The sequence below is a fragment of the Rattus norvegicus genome, chromosome 17, assembly GCF_036323735.1.
Source record: "Rattus norvegicus strain BN/NHsdMcwi chromosome 17, GRCr8, whole genome shotgun sequence".
In the NCBI taxonomy this organism is placed as follows: Eukaryota; Metazoa; Chordata; class Mammalia; order Rodentia; family Muridae; genus Rattus; species Rattus norvegicus.
Window position 1 is genome coordinate 79,940,001 of NC_086035.1, and position 21,821 is coordinate 79,961,821.

Genomic DNA, 21,821 nt, shown 5'->3' on the forward strand with positions numbered 1-21,821 from the left:
GGGGTTTCCCTATAAGCCCTTGGTTGGCCTGGTTGGCCTTGAACTTCCAGCAAGTCGTTTGCCTCTGCTCCACTGCAGCTTGGATGAGCCAGCATGTCTGGCTCAGATCTTTTAAAGAGCTAAATGAATCCAAGGAAGATCATCGGGTTTTGGAATCAGTTTCACTTCGAGTCCAGAAGAGAATGGTATTCTCTCTCAAATACAGTTCACTCAGCTCCCCACCCACGAAACACAGCCTTTCTTTACCGTTTGATGTTCTAAATGAACACGACGTGAACTGCCCACAGAAGTTCTATTTAAATGAATGCTAAGCCCAGACCCCCAAAGAAATCCACCCGGGTTGGGCCCCTGTTGGCTCTGAGTTACCTGGGATGGGGGGAGACATAGCTGCCACCCAGTACCCCAGCTGGGGAGCAATGTACGTCCACGTGAGCTGGCTGCCTTCCTGGTGCACCAGGCCCAGACCACTCTTCAGCCACGTTCCTGTGGGGGGTTCGGAAAAGAACTTCAGGATGTGAGGGCGATCTGGCTGCGACATCTGTCACCCCATTGATCGCCAGGGTTGATTCGGCTGATCTGGCTGGCTAGGCGGGTGTCCCCTTCCTCCCTCACCGCTCCATGTGCGTCCCTCCCGAAGCTGCGCGCTCGGTCGAAGAGGACGACCTTCCCCGAATAGAGGAGGACCGGTCTTCGGTCAAGGGTATACGAGTAGCTGTGCTCCCCTGCTAGAACCTCCAAACAAGCTCTCAAGGAAAAGAACTTCAGCAGGGTACACGGGTGATAATGCTTCTACAAACCACTTTAAATGCCACAGTCACAGCTTCCTGGATAGCCAGACAGTCACATTAGCACGTACAGATTGTATACAACTTCCTGTAACAAGTCTTTGCTTTGGTTTTCTTTGTGTGGTCAACTTGCTGCATTTCAGCTACTTTGTTGCCGGCCTCAGAGAGGCTGAGCAGAAGGCACTGGAGTTCGGAAGAGTCACAGCGACAACGACATCAGTGAGCCAGGGCATTGGGAGAGGCGGGATAGGGAGCCTGGAGTCGTTCACCGTTTTTACGTTTAACCGAATAAACACGTTTCTTATCCTGGTTAAGGCGAGGTCTCGATTATTCAGGAAAGATTTATTTGCTTATCTATGTTTTCAGCACCAGGGATGCAAGTTCTCTGCCACCCAGCCACACCCCGCCTCCAGCCTTAGATTTAAAAATATCGATTCCTCAGTGCCATCTTCGCGTATTCTGGGTACGTCTGGTGTAGGCAGTGATATTAAACCGTTCCCGTTAAGGAATATCTGCGCTGTACTAGCTCACCACGATATATAAGCTTTATATTCAGTATCTACGATTCTCACAACAACGCCATGCCTTGGGGGGTTGGGGAGATTGAGGAATGGTGGTTTTCAGAACTTCCCCAAGGCCTGGGTGCTGTGATCACAGCATGGAAGGCTGCTGTGCCATGCAACATTCCCACAGACCTTCCCCAGACTGCTCCTCCCTCAAGCCTGCAGGCGAAGGTTCATGGGTGGAGTCAAACGAGCTCTAGGCCAGTGGACTGTTTCCTAGCTCAAATGGCAACAGTGTCCGCCAGCAGGAACCTTGTACGGAGGCCTGTGATGGTCACTGTGGGCCGAAGGCAAGAGGGAGGCAGCCAGGTAAGTGCCCCCTGTCCCCAAGGCTTGTGCACCCATCTCCTGAACTGGCAGTGGTGGCATGGGCTGCGCACACAGGGGTGCTTCTGAGCCCTCCCTGCTCCTACAATCATGGACCACCCAAAACCGCCACATGGATGACCCTGGCTGGATCAAGTGTGTCAAGCGTGACCCTATGTGTCAAGTTCTAGGGTCACACATTGCTGAGGCAAAGTCGTTTTTTTTTTTTTTTTCAAACTGGAGGGGAAAAAATGAAACAAAATAACACTTGGGCTGCTTCTAGGCACCACTAGTTGCTATGGCGACACTCAAATGCTGTGGGTAGAAAGGTGCTTCCCACCTCACCTCACACCCCCTTTCCTTTGTGTAGCACAAGGCAGGGAGGCCCGGGAAGGCACAGCATTCATGAGTTAAGGATGCAACGGGCCTGCCTGCGAGGAGATCACAGCTGTAGGTGATTGTGGTTCAAGCTGAAGCAGAATACAAGCTAAAAGGTTTCTAAAACAAGTGTGAGGCCGCGGATGCCCAGTTTGGACTCATTTCCTGAGTCATGAATCTTGTCTACTCAGAGATCACGTAGCATCTGGGAGTAACAGTGGTTCCACGGGGCTTCTGAGGAAAGGGAAGCAAAAGACACTGAAGACAGTAGAAAGGAGGGTTTCTATGCTGGGGAAGGGACGTTTCTCTGGGAAGAAGAGGACGATGGTAAGTTTCAGCTGCTCCCATCACCCCCTCGTCCTCTCCCTCCCGTGTGACTCACAAACCCCACCCACTCCGCACACACTGCTCCCCCATCAGCACAGCGGGCAGCATCTTCGGATTAGCCAGGATGCAGCCATTCATTCTTCGCTTGGCTGCTTCCCCAGATTAGAGGTTTGAGTCATTGCTCTTCAAATGGGGTGCATGCTAAACGGGATCCAGCAGAGGAGAGCTGGGAGTCGAGTCCTCAGTCCTGTTCATTCATAAACCGCCAACTCTGCCTCAGCTGCTTCTTACAAGACAATCACCTGAACCGGACCTGAAAAATTCCCCCAAGTCTCGGATGAGGCGAGCCAAGTGGGTGGTGCTGTTATCAACACTACCTGTCCAGACCCACTGCCCAGATGACTGGTCCCTGTTCTAGCCTGGAAGACGAGACATAGAAAGGCCATCTGCTGAAGATGTCCTCTGGGAGGTCAACGCAACAGTGTCTCCTGGGGTGGAGCAGGGCTTGTCAGTAAGGACAACAGGTGGGGAGGGAGACAGGAGCGTGACAAGGTCACTCAGGAAAGAGAGCAACACGGAGAAGCATGAAGCAATGGACGGGGGGACTGGTTCGAGGGGAACAGGAGGTAGTGGATGGGCCATGGCTGGGAAGGGCCTTCACATTTGCCTGGGCAGACCGTGGGATAAACACTGACGCTATAGAACCTGTAAACAAAGGCCAGCTATGGTCCCGTGCCACGCGCTTGTCCTGCCTAGCTAGTCCTCATGAGGGACCGCCGTCGTAGGGCTAACCTCACATACTTTTCCTCCATTCTAAAACGCGCACGCCTGAGTTTGGGGAGAACTTCCTGTACATCTGCACGTTCTACATCTCGTTTCTAGGAAACGTTTTTACCGAACCGTTATTTTTCCAAGACTCGTGTCCACATGTTGTTTTCGGTCTGATCTCCTCCAATGGGTTACTCGCTCTGAGAGTGGCAGCCATGTGTTTTATACCTTTTTGCCTCCTACTAAAGCGAATGGGCTCCGTTCTTTACCACCCTTCTCCACCCTTATCCCTCCCACCCCCCAGCATTAGTTAGGAGAGAGAGAAGGCTAGAGGGGGGAGGGGGTGCTGATCTGATCTCCAGGACTACTTCCTGCTGATTAGGCTATCGTTCCTCCGGGAAATGTTGATTTTTGTTGTCAGGATATCTCCAGCCAGCAAGAATCAAGCCCTGGCAGGAACAGGAGCAGAAGCCACTGCACCGCTTGGGGCTCTAGCATTTTTATACCCTCTCCAGAGTCCCCAAGATTCCAAACAGCAGACACTTGCCGGAACTATCTGCAGCTGGCGAAATCACGCCCCTGCCGGAGCGGGAGGCAAATCACAGTCAGCCGCTGCGGACAGCCTGACTCAGCCACAGACAGCCTGACTCAGCCCTGCACCGCACACCTGGGGTTAAAACAAAAACTTTCCTATAATGTTTCTGTGTTTAAAGGAACCGAAATTCTCATTACAACCAAGTGCCTAGAACTCTCTCCAGATAGGACTCACTTTCACACTGAGTGAACGCTAGAGGCGCAATTCAACAAACAGCATCAGTATCCTTCCGAGGAAAGGCAGGGCGTGGACGCCAGGAAAGGTACGCGAGGAGCAGCCGCGGGACTAAACTGGGATGCTCCCCTTTCAAACGACAGTGAGAGAAGCCAGCTGGGCGGAGTCATTAACTTTGGCAGACCTTCTATAAAATACACAACAGGGGCTGACAAAAGTGTGGCGCTGTTTCGGGATTCGGACATGCTGTTTCCTGGGGCTGGGGATTTAGCTCAGTGGTAGAGCGCTTGCCTAGGAAGCGCAAGGCCCTGGGTTCGGTCCTCAGCTCCGAAAGAAAAAAAAAAAAAGAACATGCTGTTTCCTGGCAAAGGCATCTTCCGAGATCTGTTTGGTGGGAGGGAAGGCTACAGGAAAGCATAAGGGTGAATGAACTGTGTGCTGGAAGCGTATGCCTCTCATTCCCGAGACCCTGACGTTAAGGCCAGATGATGGGCTTTCCTACCTGGGGAGGGGGAGGAGGGCTCCCCACCTATGCATTCGTGCACGGAAGTGGTAATTGTGCTTAAGATGGGCTGGCAGAGCAGACAAAGCCCCTTAAGGTGCCCTGTGTTGAATAAGATTATGAGAAAGCAGGGTGCTGGCCAAGGGGACTTTCATGTGCACACATGAGGATACCGGTTCTGTTCAGACAGCACAGAGAAGGTTTTCCTGCTTTGTGAGTGGAAGAAATATTCAACTGTAAAAGACCTTTATGTTTCTTCTACATCTTCCGAGTGGGTGAGGCCACCTTTTGGATGGCTGTTGGTACTGCTGAATATGGCCGACAGGAAAGGGCCGTCCTAGTTAAGATTCTCATCTTTGTGAACCAATCACAGGACAGGCCCCAGTGAACCAACGCTGCCTGGCTTCTTTGGGCTCACTTCATCTGCTCTGCACTTTTATCTTTCTCTAGACTGCTCCTTCTCAACCCCTTCCCATGGCTCCCCTCCAGGTCTTCCCTGTCAGAATCCTGTGTCCTCTTCATAGGCAGGCAATGGAGACCACTGCTGGGACACACGGAGATAAAGGCTGTCACTCGCTGATGGCAGTTAGGCAGGACCTAACACTGAGGGAGGCGGCTTTGATGTGGAACAGCCATCCCGGTGCAGCTGCATCAGCCCAGTTGCTGGGTGGGTATCTCAGGACTGGGCAGGGTGACTTAGGCCTCTTTGCTCTGACAGGAGCTGGGGTTGGGGCTATGTGTATGAGTGAAGGCCATGTGGCCCCTCCTGCCAACATCAAGGAAAGAGATGTTGTGAGACTGGAATTTCTGATCTGGGCTCCCTTTAATGGAATCTTGAGCAAAAATGAAGACGTTCAACAGACAAAGGCAAGCGGCTCATAGAAAGGGAAGCAAAGCCCCTTCCCAAAGGGATAGTCTTCTGTACCTGCCAATCACAGCAAATCACAGCAGCTGATTGTGATTTGCCTCATGCTCCAGTAGGAGCACGATTTTGCCAGTGGCAGATGGTTTCTCTGATTGTGTGACATTTGAATGCTGGGGACTTTTCAGAGGGTATGTAAATGCTAGGGCCCTGAGAGGTGAGGTGGGCTGTTGGTTGCCCTTTATAGTGCACGAAGAAGAGACAACAAAAAGATGTTTGATATCCCGACTTCGAAGATCAAACTTCCCCCCAAGGAACTTGACACCCCTAATCGTCAGGAAGTAGCCTAATAATAATGTTGTCCCCTTTCAGACTGCTAACTTTATTCAGGGATATTCATATTCATTCTCTCTCTCTCTCTCTCTCTCTCTCTCTCTCTCTCTCTCTCTCTCCCCCCCTCCTTCCCTCCCTCCCTCCCCCCTCCTCTCCCCTCTATCCTTCTTTCTCTCCTATCTAGTGAGAGGGGTGAAACCTGGGGGAGAAAGGGTAGGAAAAAAACCCTCAAATAGCAAAAGGATGGCTCCATGCCAACACTTGAGAAGGAAGTTTGACACAAATACCAAATCGGCATGTGCTTTTGATTCAGGAACAAGTGTTTTTCTTGAGGCCCAGGTCATGATCGATGGCAAGTCTAGGTGCGATACCCCTAGGAACACAGACTTGAGGATTCTGGAGGTGGGTTTCTCTTATGATCAATAGTCTTCCTGCTGCCCACATGTTTACTAGCCTTCCTTACACACCATGCTACTGCCATCAAGTTCTGCTCTTTTACTGCTGATGAAGCCCAAGTTGCCACACTCAGCATGGTCACCATCTTCTTATCAACGTGGTCTAGAATAATGTATTTAGGCCATGTGAGGGGCATGGGGACAATCCAGTTATCAAACAGTGGCACTCTGAGTCCAAATTAAGTACACACACACACACACACACACACACACACTGATTCATCTTTAAGAGTTAAACTACATACCATGAAAGAGCAAGAAATACTTTTGAGACTGCAAGGTGTTGAGAGGGTGCCCTCACCTTTTGGAAGTGACTTTGTTACAGCCTTAGCTGGCATGGCTCACTACGTGGAAAGCATTATGGGTTCTTTAAACAGGAGCTGCATTTAACTGTAACGATTACTACACACAGTAACCATCAGATAAGACACCTCATCTTTATCTTTAAGATGGGATGGGGTATCCTAGCAACCACTGATGCGCTAGTTGGTTACCATGCAACAACCAAATCAACTTTTATTTATGTAAAATAAAAGTGTGGGTGTGTATGTGTGTGTGTGTATATATACATACATACATACATACATACATATATATATATATATATATATATATATATACTTATATGTAAACAATAAACCAGTGCCTCCTCAAAGGCTAACGGACTCTAAACTATGAAAAAAGTCTCACTCCAAATGCAACATCTTCTTTGAATGAAGCCTAAAAGAGCCCAGATTTATGCTGCTGCTCTTGCTCTGCACATCCATTCTGTCTGGATACTCCTCTTTGACAGGAATGCTACTTCAGCTTAACTGTGTAATAAGCGCAAAGATCTGAGATTATGAACAGCACCGAGTTGAACAAATTTATAGGCAGAACCCAACAACACCAGACCAGATCACACATCGAAGTTGACTCCTTGCACATTAGGCAAAACGCAAGAATATGAGACTCTACTCTTCTGTTGAGACTTTTACCAAATCAGACTTCAAAGGACTGAGCGCACGAAGACCAAGCACTACACAGGGTCAGCTGATCTCACGAGTGTGAATTCCAGCCTGGTCACTGTCCATGGTGTGGACTGAAGACATGTTCCCGCTGCGCAGAAGAGGAGGGACATGTCTTTCACATCTTTAAGCCGTTGAAGATTATGAAGGCATCTGCTTTCCATTCCCACAGTACATGTGGCCTGGGCATTTTCATATGTGCTACTCTGTACCTTACTTCTTACTACTAATGTAGTCTAATCGATATATTCTTCCTGCACAAACTTAGAATAACTTCTACTAGATCTACTACGGGAAGCCAGGAAAGGATTCTGCAAGCATCCAGAAAACTATCTCAGAACCATTCTGCTAATTAAAAGTGGTTATTGTTCATATTGCAGAGTACGATGGCCATCTCTACTCCCACGCCTACATTCTGACCATGCAGTATTCTGAAACACTCAGGATGAGCAATGGGGTCACCGATGTTGACACAGGATGAACTGTGACAACACAGTCGCACTGCTGTCCTGCCTCATGGGTGAGCATAGCATGGCTGGGGTACAGTGGTCTTCAGAAACCACAAAGCAAGCTACTCTTTTTTATTGGGTATTTTATTTATTTAACTTTCAAATGTTATCCCCTTTCCTGGTTTCCCCTCCGGAAACCCCCTATATCCCATCCTCCCTCCCCCTGCTTCTATGAGGGTGCTCCCCTACCCACATACCGAATTCTTCCTCCCCACCCTGGCATTCCCCTACACTGGGGCATCAAGCCTTCCCAGGACCAAGGGCCTCTCCTCCCATTGATACCCGACAAGGCCATCCTCTGCTACATATGTGGCTGGAGCCATGGGCCTGTCCATGTGTACTCTGGGGATGATGGTTTAGTCTCTGGGAGCTCTTGGCGAGGGGTCTGGTTAGTTGATATTGTTGTTCTTCCTATGGGGTTGCAAAGTCCTTCAGCTCCTTCAGTCCTTTTTCTAACTCCTCCATTGGGGACCCCGTGCTGTCCAGAATTCCAATGCTGTCCTATCACATGGGTGAGCATAGCATGGTTGGGTTACAATGGTCTTCAGAAAACATAAAGCAAACTACTCTTAACCTCTCAGTGTCCTTATTATCATCACCCACCACCACCACCATCAGTCCCATCCAGACCACTCAATATGCCCGCTGTCTCCAGGAGCTGGATAACAAGCCCTTAAAGATTCAGTCTATATGACTTTAGGTATTTCCTTTACTGTAACATTCTACCAACCATACATACAGAAGTCTAAAGGTTGAAGTCTAGTTTATTGAATGCTTTAATAAAAGTGGCACAGGTATCAAGGACCTCCACATCAAACCAGGTGCACTCAAACTAATACAAGAAAAAGTGGGGAAGAGTCTCGAACACATGGGCACTGGGGAAAATTTCCTGAACAGAACACCAGTGGTTTATGCTCTAAGATCAAGAATCTACAAATGGGACCTCATAAAACTGCAAAGCTTCTCTGTAAGGCAAATGATACTGTCAATAGGATAAAATGGCAACCAACAGATTGGGAAAAGATCTTCACCAATCCTACAACTGATAGAGGGCTAATATCCAATATATACAAAGAACTCAAGAAGTTAGACTCCAGAGAATCGAATAACCCTATTTAAAAATGGGCTACAAAGCTAAACAAAGAATTCTCAGCTGAGGAATATCGAATGGCTGAGAAGCACCTAAAGAAATGTTCAACATCTTCAGTCATTAGGAAAAGGCAAATCAAAACAACCCTATGATTCCACCTCACACCAGTCAGAATGGTCACTCAGGTGACAACAGATGCTGGTGAGGATGTGGAAAAAGAGGAACACTCCTCCACTGTTGGTAGGATTGCAGACTGGTACAACCATTCTGGAAATCAGTCTGGAGCTTCCTCAGAAAATTGGACATAGTACTACCTGAGGACCCAGCTACACCACTCCTGGGCATATACCCAAAAGATGCCCCACCATATAACAAAGACACATGCTCCACTATGTTCATAGCAGCCTTATTTATAATAGCCAGAAGCTGGAAAGATCCCAGATGCCCTTCATCAGAAGAATGGATACAGAAAATGTGGAACATCTACACAATGGAATACTACTCAGCTATTAAAAAAATGACTTCATGAAATTCTTAGGCAAATGGATGGAACTAGAAAATACCATCCTGAGTGAGGTAACCCAGTCACAAAAGAACACACATGGCATACCCTCACTGATAAGTAGATATTAGCCCAAAAGCTCAGATTACCCAAGATACAATCCACAGATCACATGAAGCTCAAGAAGAAGGACGACCAAAGTGCTTCAGTCCTTCTTAAAAGGGGGAACAAAAAGGAGGAGATATGGAGACAAAGTGTGAAACAGAGACTGAAAGAAAGGCCATTCAGAGCCTGCCCCACTTGGGGATCCAGGCCATATACATACAGCCATCAAACCCAGACAATATTCCTGATGCCAAGAAGTACATGCGACAGGAGCCTGATATAGCTGTCTCCTAAGAGGCTCTGCCAGAGCGTGACAAATACAGAGGCGAACGCTAGCATCAAACCATTGAACTGAGAATCGGGTCCCCGCTGGAGGAGTTAGAGAAAGGACTGAAAGAGATCAAGGTCCTTGCAACCCCATAAGAACAACAATATCAACAACCAGAGCTCAAAGGGAGTAAACCACACTCCGGAGTACACATGGACAGACCCATGGCATCAGCTGCACATGCAGCAGCGAATGGCCTTGTTGGGTACCAATGTGAGTAGAAGCCCTTGGTCCAGCCAAGGCTGGTCCCCCCCAGTGTAGGGGAATGTCAGGGCAGGAAGGTGGGAAGGGGTGGGTGGCTGGGTGGGGGAACACCCTTATGGAAGAATGGGGATGGGGATGTGATAGCGGGCTCATGGATGGGAAACCAGGAAAGGGGATAACATTTGCAATGTAAATAAAAATATACCAAAAAAAAGTGGCACAGGGCCATCCAGGTGGGCACAGTGCAGTACTCCTGTAACCATAGCATTATCATGTGAAGCAGGAGGAGAGTCCTCAGGCCCTTCAAAGGTCAAGCTCAGCCTGGACCAACTGGTGAGACCTCAGCTAAGAAGAAAAAAAGAAACGACTGCAAATGCATGCAGGAGCCCTCGAGCTACACTTACCACACAGCAGAAAACCTCACCATCTCTGTTGTTACAGTATCAGGAAAGGAAAGACTGGCTTTGAGTAGGTCAGTGACCTTCTCTGAAATTACTTTCCCTACGGTATCGGTATCGCTTAAGAGCAAACATCCCTTGTCAGTTACATAGCAAAATACTTCTTGGGGAGGGGGGGGAGGACTATTTATCTTACAGTTTTTGTTGAAGGAAATCAAACAGAGGAGCATAAGTTATACGGGGATGTTTGGACTCCTTACAGCTTCCGACAAGTAGATTTCAGGGCTGGTCTCAGCAGGAAAAAAATGAAGGGACGTTCATGGTTGCTGAGGACTTTGTGTCTGAAGCAGGAGGTGAGAGACAGGCTGAGTACTAGAAACCAAGACAGACATAAGCTTGTAGTCACCTAATACATTCTCTTGATATAGAGAATGAGGCCTCCAAAATCCTTGAACGTTCCCATTATGGCTCCTTTCCCAAAACTTATTCTTAACTCATTAAGCCTTTAAAGAGGCTGCTATGTGGACAGGGTAGCTTCTGAGGAAGAGATTCATTTTTTAAAAACAGATTGTGTGTGTGCGTGCGTGCGTGCGTGCGTGCGTGTGTGTGTGTATGTGTGTACGTACGTGTGTACACTGTGGTTCCATAGGTCTTGGGGAAAGCCCAGGGGTCTGTTCCAATAAATTCCTGTGTGAAATCAGACCGCTCGCCTGTGGCCTGCATTTCCAGTTGCAAAGTCTTTAGACCTTTTGTAGGGCCTGAGGACTTTCTGAAAAACCCTGATGTGATTGCCTACAGTGTACGGGAAGCATCTTTATAATTATTTTTCTGATCTGTTCAGGAAGTAATTCAGCCCCTGGCAGAGCATACTAGGGCTTGCGGGAGTCAAATGAGTGTAGACGACATGTTGACGATGAATGAAAGGGTACTCTGTAACCTGGCTCCTGTGTGAGGCCAAACTGGTTCAAAAATCAAGACCCTGAGGTGCACCATTATATTTGAGCCTGTCCAGAGATGGCTCCAATGTGTTCTTAGGATATCAGCTCAGATGTCTCCTCTCCACAGGCTCTGACTGGCTTGCTCACACCTCTGACAACACTGCTTAACTGTCTGGTGGTCCTGACTTCATGTGGTGCATGGCCACACTACCTCTTCTGAGAGAAAAATCCACATCGGAGGATCATGTCCCGACTCCCTTCACCTCACTACTTTATGCAGCAGAGAGAGGACTAGAGTGAAGAAGTTGTTCAATGAATACATGCAATGGGGCTGGAGAGATAGCAAGAGTGCTGGCTGCTCTTCCAGAGGACCTAGGTTTAATCTCCAGCACCCACACATTAGCTCACTACCACTAGGCCCCAGGGGTCTGACATCTTCTTCTGGCCTCCATGGGCACTGTGGTAGACAGACATTTGTAGGTAAAACACACACAGAGAAAAAGCATCCTAGACAAATGAATCGTTCAATTAAAAATGTTAATCATCTTTATCTATTTTGAGCGATTTATTTTTACTTCTGTATGTGTCTGTGTGAATATATAACATATGTATGAAGGTCTCTGTGGAGGACAGGAGGGGGAGCCATATTTCCTGGAAATGGTTTTATAATGGGTTGAGTCACCTGAGTTGGTACTGGGAACCAAACCCCAGGTCCTCTGGAAGTGCAGCCAATGCTCTTAACCTCTGAGCCAGTTCTGCAGTCTTTACATTCATTCCGCCAGTGCATACACACCGCACTCGTGTGGAGGTTGAGGGACACCTTGCTGGAGCGAGTTCTCTCTTTCGCCATGAGGACCATGCTATGAGGTTTGATGGCAAGTGCCTTCCCCCACAGGGCATCTCATTAGCCCTTGTTCAATTTTAACAAGAGCAAAACAGGCTTAGAACCCCATGGCAAGAGGCTGGAGGGGTGGCTCAGTGGTTAGGAGCACCGACTGCTCTTCCAGAGGTCCTGAGTTCAAATCCCAGCAACCACAGGGTGGTTCACAACCATCTGTCATGGGGTCTGACGCCCTCTTCTGGTGTGCATGTGTCCATGCAGATAGAGAGCAGAGCATTTATACATAAAATAAACAAATCTTTAAAATTGTATTTAAAAAAAAAGAGAATTCCAATGGCAAGTTGGTTCTTGACTTTTAAATACTGGCAGAAAATCTAACAACAACAAACAGAGATCCCCCGAGTGACTGATGGGATAAACAAGCAGTGGTGGACATGGCTGTCGCTTTGTGTCCCTGGTCCATACTCAGCGAAGTCCTCCCATGCATAGAGATCCACATCCTCGGGAAGGAACAGGTTTGTCGTCTGCGTCCCCTCTCCTCCACACCCAGACATGGGCACCCTGCACACCAAGCACTCTCTAGGCTAAGTTCCAGCTGTTGGCAAAGATGGTGGCCCCACCTCAGGTATGGTCCGAAACTGATGAAAGACACTGGCTTATAGAAATACCTGCCTTATTGATGGACCCACCCAGCTAGGAATGATGACATTTTGGTTTGGTCCAATTGTTTTTTTTTTCCAGTTGCGGCCTTATTTTTCTTTTCCCTTCAACTATGGCCAAATGCATACTGCATGTTTGAAATGTCTGGGCTATGTGGATGATCACATCTGTGTGGTTGATGGAGGAGCCAGTGGGACTGTTCCTGCTGGAATCTCCAATGCAATGGTCTGAGTGTGTGTGTGTGTGTGTGAGTGTGAGTGTGTGTGTGAGTGTGTGTGTGAGTGTGTGTGAGTGTGTGAGAGTGTGAGTGTGTGTGAGTGTGTGAGTGTGTGTGAGTATGTGTGAGAGTGTGAGTGTGTGTATGAGTGTGTGAGAGTGTGAATGTGAGTGTGTATGGGAGTGTGTGTGAGTGTGTGTGAGAGTGTGTATGAGAGTGTGTGTGAGTATGTGAGAGTGAGTGTGAGAGTGTGAGTGTGTGTGAGTGTGTGAGAGTGTGAGTGTGTGAGTGTGTGAGTATGTGTGTGTGAGTGTGTGAGTGTGTGAGAGTGTGAGTGTGTATGGGTGTGTGAGTGTGTATGAGTGTGTGTGAGTGTGTGTGAGTGTGTGAGAGTGAGTGTGTGTATGAGTGTGTGAGAGTGTGAGTGTGAGTGTGTATGGGTGTGTGTGAGTGTGTGTGAGAGTGTGTGTGAGTGTGAGTGTGTGAGAGTGAGTGTGAGAGTGTGAGAGTGTGAGTGTGTGTGAGTGTGTGTATGAGTGTGTGAGAGTGTGAGTGTGAGAGTGTGAGAGTGTGAGTGTGTGTATGAGTGTGTGTATGAGTGTGTGAGAGTGTGAGTGTGTATGGGTATGTGTGTGAGTGTGTGAGTGTGTGAGAGTGTGTGTGTGTGAGTGTGTGTGTGAGTGTGTGTGAGTGTGTGAGTGTGAGTGAGTGTGAGTGTGTGAGAGCGTGAGTGTGTGTGTGAGTATGTGAGTGTATGTGAGAGTGTGTATGTGAGTGTGTGTGAGAGTGTGTGAGAGTGTGAGAGTGTGTGTATGTGTGTGTGAGAGTGTGAGTGTGTGTGAGAGTGTGAGTGTGAGAGTATGAGAGTGTGAGTGTGTGTGTGAGAGTGTGTGTGTGAGTGTGTGAGTACGAGAGTGTGAGTGTGTGTGTGAGTGTGTGAGCACCTATGTGCATGCACACACAAATGATTTCAGAAGGGTGATCTAACAGGGTCTGGAGAATCACAGTATTAGGGACATAAGTGCTCATGGCAGAGCATTAAGTTCTCTCTGACTCGAAGTATTACGTAATGTTGGAAGATCAGCCGCACACATCTCATTTCCTTAGCAATCCTTAGCAGTCCTGCCCCTAACATCTACAGAAACTTCAGACCCAAAGAGTACACAAAACCACTTTAGAAAGAAACGAAGAAGCCTCTCATACAGTGCACTGAACTCTTTTTTAGAAAATCATGTGTGGTGGGCTGGAGAGATGGCTCGGGGAGACAGATCATTGGTTGTGAAATCATGAGGGTTTGATCTCAACCCCTCAACACCAATGTTAAAAAGCCACAAGTGGCTGCCTGTGCCTGTAGGCCCAGCCTTGCAGGGTCGAGACAGGTGGGTCACAGAGGAAGAGACTTGCCACCACACACATGTGTGGGGGTGCATGCACCTGCACGCTCAATGTGTGACACATTCACACCAAATTATAAAGCCGAAATAGGTAGACAGAAGCAGAAACAAGGGCATACGACCTCAAGTTAAAATTATAACCAAGAACACCTCTCTCTTTTTTTTTTTTAACTTTGCTTTGTGTGTGCGGTGTGTACACGTGGGTGTGTTCATGTGTGCCAGGATTTTTCACTAAACTCAGAGTTCGGTGATTAGTCAGACCAGCTGATAAGTAAGCCCAAGCCCCCGGGATCCTCCTGAGTGGTTCCTGGGGATCCAAGTTCAGGGCCTCATGCTTGTTCAGAAAACACTGCACCACTGAGCCACCCTGCTCACTCCTGAAAATACCGACCTAATTCAAGGTAAAACGTAGTTTACTGTAAAGCTTTTCTCTAACACACTTGACTTTATGTCCCCTCATCACACAGGGATTGCAATTCTTCCACCACACCCATTCCTATCCCGCCGTCATTACTCCCACTGTATGACACTCTGTTTGTAAGTGCAAAGCCACATAACAAGATTATCTGGTAATTTTAAGTTTCATACTGACTTTGGAGGATGTTGAATGGTTTCGTGTAATTTAAAAGGTCACCATTAAATACTCTTCCAACGTGAACAATCCCTGCATGCATCTCTCAGATCCCAAAGCATCCTGGGACTTCAGGCCTCTGCTCGGAAACAGTGAGCCTTTTTCCAGAGGCTCCAGACATCTTTACCCAGCTCAGGAAAGTGTCCTCGAGCTGATGAGATGGTGCAGAAGGTAGAGGGACTGCCATGTAAGCCCCTGCAGACCTGAGTTTGATCCTTGGAACCCACCTAAGGGGAAAAGAGAGAAAGGGGAGAACGGACTGCACAAGGTTGTCCTCTCTGCACACATACACTGTGCTCTACCCCTAAACACTAATATCGCTTGCCCCCAGAATACCTGTCCTCAGTTCTGTCACCTGTGGAGGGAAGATGGTGGCACAGGTTGCCACAAAGCCAGTGATGCTCAACTGAGTGAAAGGAGCCGTGATGGTGCGGGTGTGCGTGTATCATGCTGCACATCAGACATATGTGCGAGGGGCCCTCTGCCCTGGACTCAGGAGTTATTTGGAAGTTCAATTTCAGACGGTGAATGATAATAATAAATACTGAACACCGGTGGGGCAGGGGCACTGGCATCAGACTAGTGGCGGGCTTATCCTAGAGCGTCATCCTGAGGGAAGAGTGGAGCCCTACCCTAATAGAACTGCAGGTGGGAGCCTGCCCTTCCCTCTCTTATGTGTCACTGAAGATTTGCAAACTACATATGAGCTGATAACAATGAAGGTGATGGGGGAAAGGAGTGAGGTAGGGGGGAGGAGGGGGAGGATGAGAGGGAGGGGAAAAACAGGAAGGAGGAAGAGGAGGAGGAAGGGGAAAGAGGAGGAGGGAGAAGAGGAGGAAGAGGAAAGAGAAGGAGGGAGAAGAGGAGGAAGAGGAAAGAGAAGGAGGGAGAAGAGGAGGAAGGGGAAGGAGAGGAGGACCAAGAAGGGAGGAGGAAGTGGAGAAGGGGCAAAGGAGGGAGGAAAGAAGAGGGGAGGAACTGGGGGAGGGAAGAAGATGATAGGCAAGATGGCTGCCCTTGCAGAAGATCCAGGCTCAGTTACCAGCATCTGAACTCCAGTTGCAAGGCTCTAACACTCTCTTCTGGCCTTCACCAACATCTGCACGTAAATGGTGCGTGTATACATGCACATGCACGTGCAGACACACACACACACAGACACACACCCCACTCCCCCCCCCCCAGATGAATACCTGTTGAGCTGGGTATGTGGCTTAGCTGCTACAGTTCTTAGCATGACATAAACGCTGGTGATATATACCTGGGATATCAGCTACATAGCAATGTGAGGCTAGTCTGGGATATGTGAGCGTTTGTCTCCAGCAACCACCACCACCACAGCAGCAGCAGCCATAACAACTTACGGCACACTAGCGTCCTAATTAGTTTCATTTAGGCTTATGGCAGACTAAATATCAAAGTTTTGCTTAGAACCCAGACACACTGAAAGGCCTAAAGGTTTCCTGGTGGTGCTAAGAGCCACCAGAGGATATGAAGTTACCACACTTAACCAAACAACTCCGTCTAGTAATTAGTGGTTTACTGTTCAAGAACACAGGCTTTCCCCGAGAAGGACTGACTTGCAAACTCTCTGACCACAAACTAACTACTCATCTGTCGGGCTTGCCAAAATGGTTTTGGTGAAATCCAAGCATGGTAAATTCTAGTTCTACACAGAGTGATACTTTAAGAAAACCAACACCCTAAGAATAGAGTTTTAAAACAAAAGTGCCCCAAACCACAGCTACCTGAGAACCAATTTTCTGAAAACGATCATTCTGAGGATGACGCCAACACAAACGCCTTAACAATGCTCAGAGATGGATCGATGTTACAAGGCTGTTTTCTGAGTTGCTAGGCAACGCTGGAAAACAACTGTCCCCTTCTTAGATCATCAGCCCACAGGCATATTACATAAAATCTAATTCTCCTCCTTCAGGGCAGAGCTTTGCAATGGGATGCTAACAGACCCAGGGCAACAGAAAACACACCCCTCTTAGTCAGCATTTACCCTACTGCCTCCTCAGCTCCATCAACTCTTTGCAGACAAATTATCCCCTGTCCTCCTCAAAATTCATTAACACCCAGTTCACTCTCAGGCTCGCTTTCCGATCTGGAAAAGCAAGGGGCCTTTTGCTAGCACATGTGCAGTCCCTGGCTTAGTCTCCCACCACTTCACAGGCCAAGTGTAGATATGAAACCCCAGCATTTGGAGGCAGAGTCAGGAAGGTCAGAAGTTCAAGACCATCTTTCATACACGGTGAGTCTGTGTCTTGTTTCTCAGCTAATGTTCCTTAGGAAATGGCCTATTTGTCTGTTAGTCAGGTACTGACATCACTCTTAGGTAAACCAGCCTCTTTCTTTAATATCCTTAATTATCACATCTGTTCTCGGGGAAGGGGTTAGTACATATAGTTCTAAAGTTAGTCCCATATGAAAATATGTACTCGAGTTGCTAGACAAATAAACAACTCCATTTCTAACTTTTATCCAGACAATGTAATACCGTGCGTCCTCAGAAGTCATTCAGACCAGAACGTACCACGTGGAAATCCTCCATCTAGACGCATGGTTTAATATTTGAATATTCATATGACTTAACACATCTGTACCTCTTATCACTTCTCCATGTCAGAGTTCTGGGTCGGCCTTGAAAACACATTTAAGCAAGTCCTTGGCAGTCTCTAATAAATTATTCTTGGGAGAACTACCATAAAACCTTTTGACCAAACTTGAGGTCAGAGAGGCATATAAAATTTACCTTGACTTTGTTTTCTAAAGAATAGTTTTAGGTTCACATCAAATTTTAGATAAAGGTCCACCCCACTCCCAACTCCTCTAACATTCCCTACAACTCGCCTGCCACATGGATGGACCTACATTGATAAATACGTGAAGTGCATCTGCACTCTAAACAAACTCTGCCTTTAAGGGCAGATTGGCCATGACTTACCTAAAAGCTTAGTGGGTACAGCACAGCAAAAGCAGTCATGTTCCTTCGGAAGCAGACACAGACATACTGCACAGGCCAATTAATGGCATTATTCACGAGCATCTGCTATACTTGGTTCATACAGAACCATACTTGGTTCAGTAGCCGCCATTTCTATAGCAACCCCCACACACTCTGCCTGCGATGTTTGGGAAGGCACTTAAAACTGGATCTCGCCATAGAGCTTCACTCTCAGGGTAGGCTTCTCTTTCTACCGTCCCGTCGGAGCAAGAGGAGACAAATACACCGGGTGACCCTTAGACAGTGGAAGCACAAATACCAAATCTAAAACGCTATTGATTTTTTCCGTTATTCGGGATCAGTCACTTTTAATTCAAACCACTGACCTGGTTTGCTTATTCATGAGTGACCATTCCCTAGGGCCACAAGTCATACAACCCCACTCTCCAGAAAGCCATCTGCTGCCCTAGTTACACACTGGAGAAAGAATAAATGTCCGTAAAAGGGAACGGACACAATTGGCGCTTACTGTCCTTCAAGCCGCAACCAGCACACATTCGCCATGGCCGACTTTCTTTGCCAGACGTGGGAAGGTCAAACTGACCCCTGCACACAACTAAGTATGGACGCTTTACCAGGTCCAGCCCCAAGGGCTGTAGGACACAGTATGATGTGAATGACTGAAGTCAGAATCCTGCCAGTTCCTTCAACGATAAGAGCTTCACCCACCAAGGGGAGTCTCATTTGCTGTGTAGAGCAAATGGTAATCAAACACAGCACACACAGCATATATGTGCAAATGTCTCAATGCGGGACACGCATGCTGTGCCTCTTCAAGTGAGTTCTTAGAGGGTCTACATGGTGACAGAGTCAATAAAATCCAATTCATGTATCCTGACAGTGTGTTCATGTATTAGGTCACTCTCTGATGAGCAGGGTTAAAAATGCGAAGATGCTAATTTCTTTTAAAAAACAATTTATTTAGTTTTATGAGCACCATGTTAGAGTGTCGCCCACATGCATGTTTGCATGAGGGCATCAGAGCCCCCTGGAACTGGAGTAGTTACAGAGGGTTGGGAGCTTAGCTAACAGGAAATAAGGAGGCTGGTGCTGAGTCAGCACCCCAGTTATCCCCTGCAGAGAGAGAGTAAAGCGAGAGCTCCCTCAGCTAGGGTGTTTAGATCAGGAGTCACAAGACGGTTCTGTAAAAGACTGGATCGTAAATCCAGAACACGCGTCGGTGTTGCATGTCAATACTCACTGGGTATCGCAGGATGAAAACGGACGGCTTACCCACAAATGGGTGTGGCTGTGTTCCAGCAGTAAAACCCTGTGTAGGGGCATGTGTATGTTTACCCATTTTAAATGATTTTCTCATGTTCTAAAATCTCCCTTTGGTGTTTACTTGTTTCCATTTTAACCGAGTATAATTTACAGACACAAGCTGTACACACTTAAGATGCATGACTGAAGTGGAAACTTGTGGTTTCTTTGGAAAGTTATGTCAAATGATGGTTTGCTGGGGCACACAGGTGAAAGGATGTTTGGAAGTAGCAGACTCATGAAAGGGCACTTGATGAAGGAGTATAAATGTGACCCACAGACAGTGGGAGAACGACAGCGGGAGACGGGCACTGAGCATTGGTTTGGTTTGTTCCACCTCGTTACTCTCCCGTAACGGCATGCACGCCTTGGTTCGCTTTACATAGCGCTGTTGAGCTCTGTTTGTGGTAACGATGCAGCCAGCCATTCAGAGAAACTCATCCAAGAGCTGTTTGTGAGGTTCCTGTGGCTTCGGTTGGTTGAGCCTTGCAGTTTCTTCAGGGCTGAACTACGGCTGCTGGTTCGTGCCTGGTGTCTGCCTGCCTACGGGACTTGGTCTGCAGCTGCTGAATCGTATTTGGTATTTGCTACAGGACTGAACTCCTGACAGAGAAGATCAAGCTCACCTCCAAAGAACTCTTGCAAAACAGGTCCACTCGGCCATATCCTAATAACTTTCCCACTACCTCTGCTAGGTGGTGGGCTAGAGGAGAGGTTGAATCCTTATTGAAAGTGGGTTGCAAAAAACTTATGCCTCCACCTGACTTAATGTTTTGATGTGCGTATCAAAATAGACAGTACCCCATCACCTCAGATACCTTTGCTGGTATTTGGGTTGTGAGCCCAGCCTTTAAGGGCTGAGCCACCTCTCCAGCCTGATACCATATTCTTGATGGCAACACTTAACATGGACCCTCGGCAAATTTTAAGTACACGGCATTGCCAGCCATACTGACACTGCTGTAGAGCCGATTTCTAGAACGTTCTCACTGTAAGTGAGAGAACCTCATGCCCGTTGGCTTCATCTTGCATTCTGCCCCGTCCTGACTGAATCTTCAATCATGCTTAGCTGTCAGGCTCCAGCAGAGTGATTCTGATTGGAGTAAGAACTTCTTGATGGGTTCATATGCTGCAGTTCCTGGCTATTTAACAGTTTGGGATTAGCAATTGTTTTGATTCACTTTTAATGTAAATAACTTAAAGAATTATTGGATTGATCTCACGATTATTATAGTCACAAATAGTAACTACTGGCCAACTGTGAGATGGGCTTGAAAGATCCTGCTGCATTTTCCTCCCCCTGGTCTGAGGAGGGCAGTCTCTGGGACTTTTAGTTTAACTGGAACATTTTAATAAGGAAATATTACTGACTAACCTTGGCAGTGAAACAGCTTGTGAAATACACAGGCTTCACTTGAGTCCAGGAAGTCGAACAACACAGTTTCTTTGAAATGTCTGTCCAATTTTCAAGTTTTCCTTCTTAATTGGATATTTTATTTATTTACATTTCAAATGTTATCTCCTTTTCCAGTTTCCCCTTTGGAAACCCCCTACCCCATCCTCCCTCCCCCTGCTTTGATGAGAGCTCCCCCTACAACCTACTCCTGCCTCCCCACCCTGGCATTCCCCTACACTGGGGCATCAAGCCTTCCCAGGACCAAGGGCCTCTCCTCTTATTGATGCCTGACAAGGGAGTCCTCTGCTACATATGCAGCTGGAGCCATGGGTCCCTCCATGTGTACTCTTTGTTTGGTGGTTTAGTCCCTGGGAGCTCTGGGGTGGGGTCTGGTTGGTTGATATTGTTGTTTTTCCTATGGGGTTGCAAACCCCTTTAGTACCTCCCATCCTTTCTCTAACTTCCCTATTGGATTCCCCAGGCTCAGTCTAATGGTTGGCTGTGAGCATCTGCCTCTGTATTTCTCAGGCTCTGGAGACAGCTATATCAGGCTCCTGTCAGCAAGAACTTCTTGATATCCACAATAATGTCTGGGTTTGGTGTCTGTCTATGGGATGGACACTCCCCACTCCCCAGGTGTGGCAGGCTCTGGATGGCCTTTCCTTCAGTTTCTGCTCCACACTTTGTCTCCATATTTCTTCCCTTGAGTATTTTGTTCCCCCTTCTAAGGACTGAAGCATCCACATCTTCCTTCTTCTTGAGCTTCATGTGGTCTGTGAATTGTATCTTGGGTAATCCGAGCTTTTGGGCTAATATCCACTTACCAGTGAGTGCATACCATGTGTGTTCTTCTGTGACTGGGTTACCTCACTCAGGATGATATTTTCCAGTTCCATCCATTTGCCTAAGAATTTCATGAAGTCATTGTTTTTGATAGCTGAGTAATACTCCATTGTGTAGATGTACCACATTTTCTGTATCCAGTCCTCTGTTGAAGGGCATCTGGGTTCTTTCCAGCTTCTGGCTATTATAAATAAGGCTGCTACGAACATAGTGGAGCACGTGTCTTTTTTATATGTTGGGGCATCTTTTGTGTATATGCCCAGGAGAGGTACAGCTGGGTCCTCAGGCAGTTCAATGTTCAATTTTCTGAGGAACCTCCAGACTGATTTCCAGAATGGTTGTACCAGCTTGCACTCCCACCAACAATGGAGGAATGTTTCTAAAAGCACATTTTGATTTTATTGTTATTGAATGATAATTAGAAGGCTTAGATC

At 47.4% G+C, this 21,821-nt stretch overlaps 1 protein-coding gene across 4 annotated transcripts in view; it reads right to left on the reverse strand.

Annotated features, from left to right (window-relative positions):
- The window catches only part of Fam171a1 (family with sequence similarity 171, member A1), a 123,754-nt gene that overhangs the window by 6,259 nt on the left and 95,674 nt on the right, over window positions 1–21,821 (reverse strand). For all 4 annotated transcript variants that reach the window (XM_039096412.1, XM_039096410.1, XM_039096411.1 and 1 more), the window contains one exon: window positions 367–483. In XM_039096412.1, the coding sequence (XP_038952340.1) occupies window positions 367–483 (117 nt within the window). The remainder of the gene's footprint in view (window positions 1–366; window positions 484–21,821) is intronic.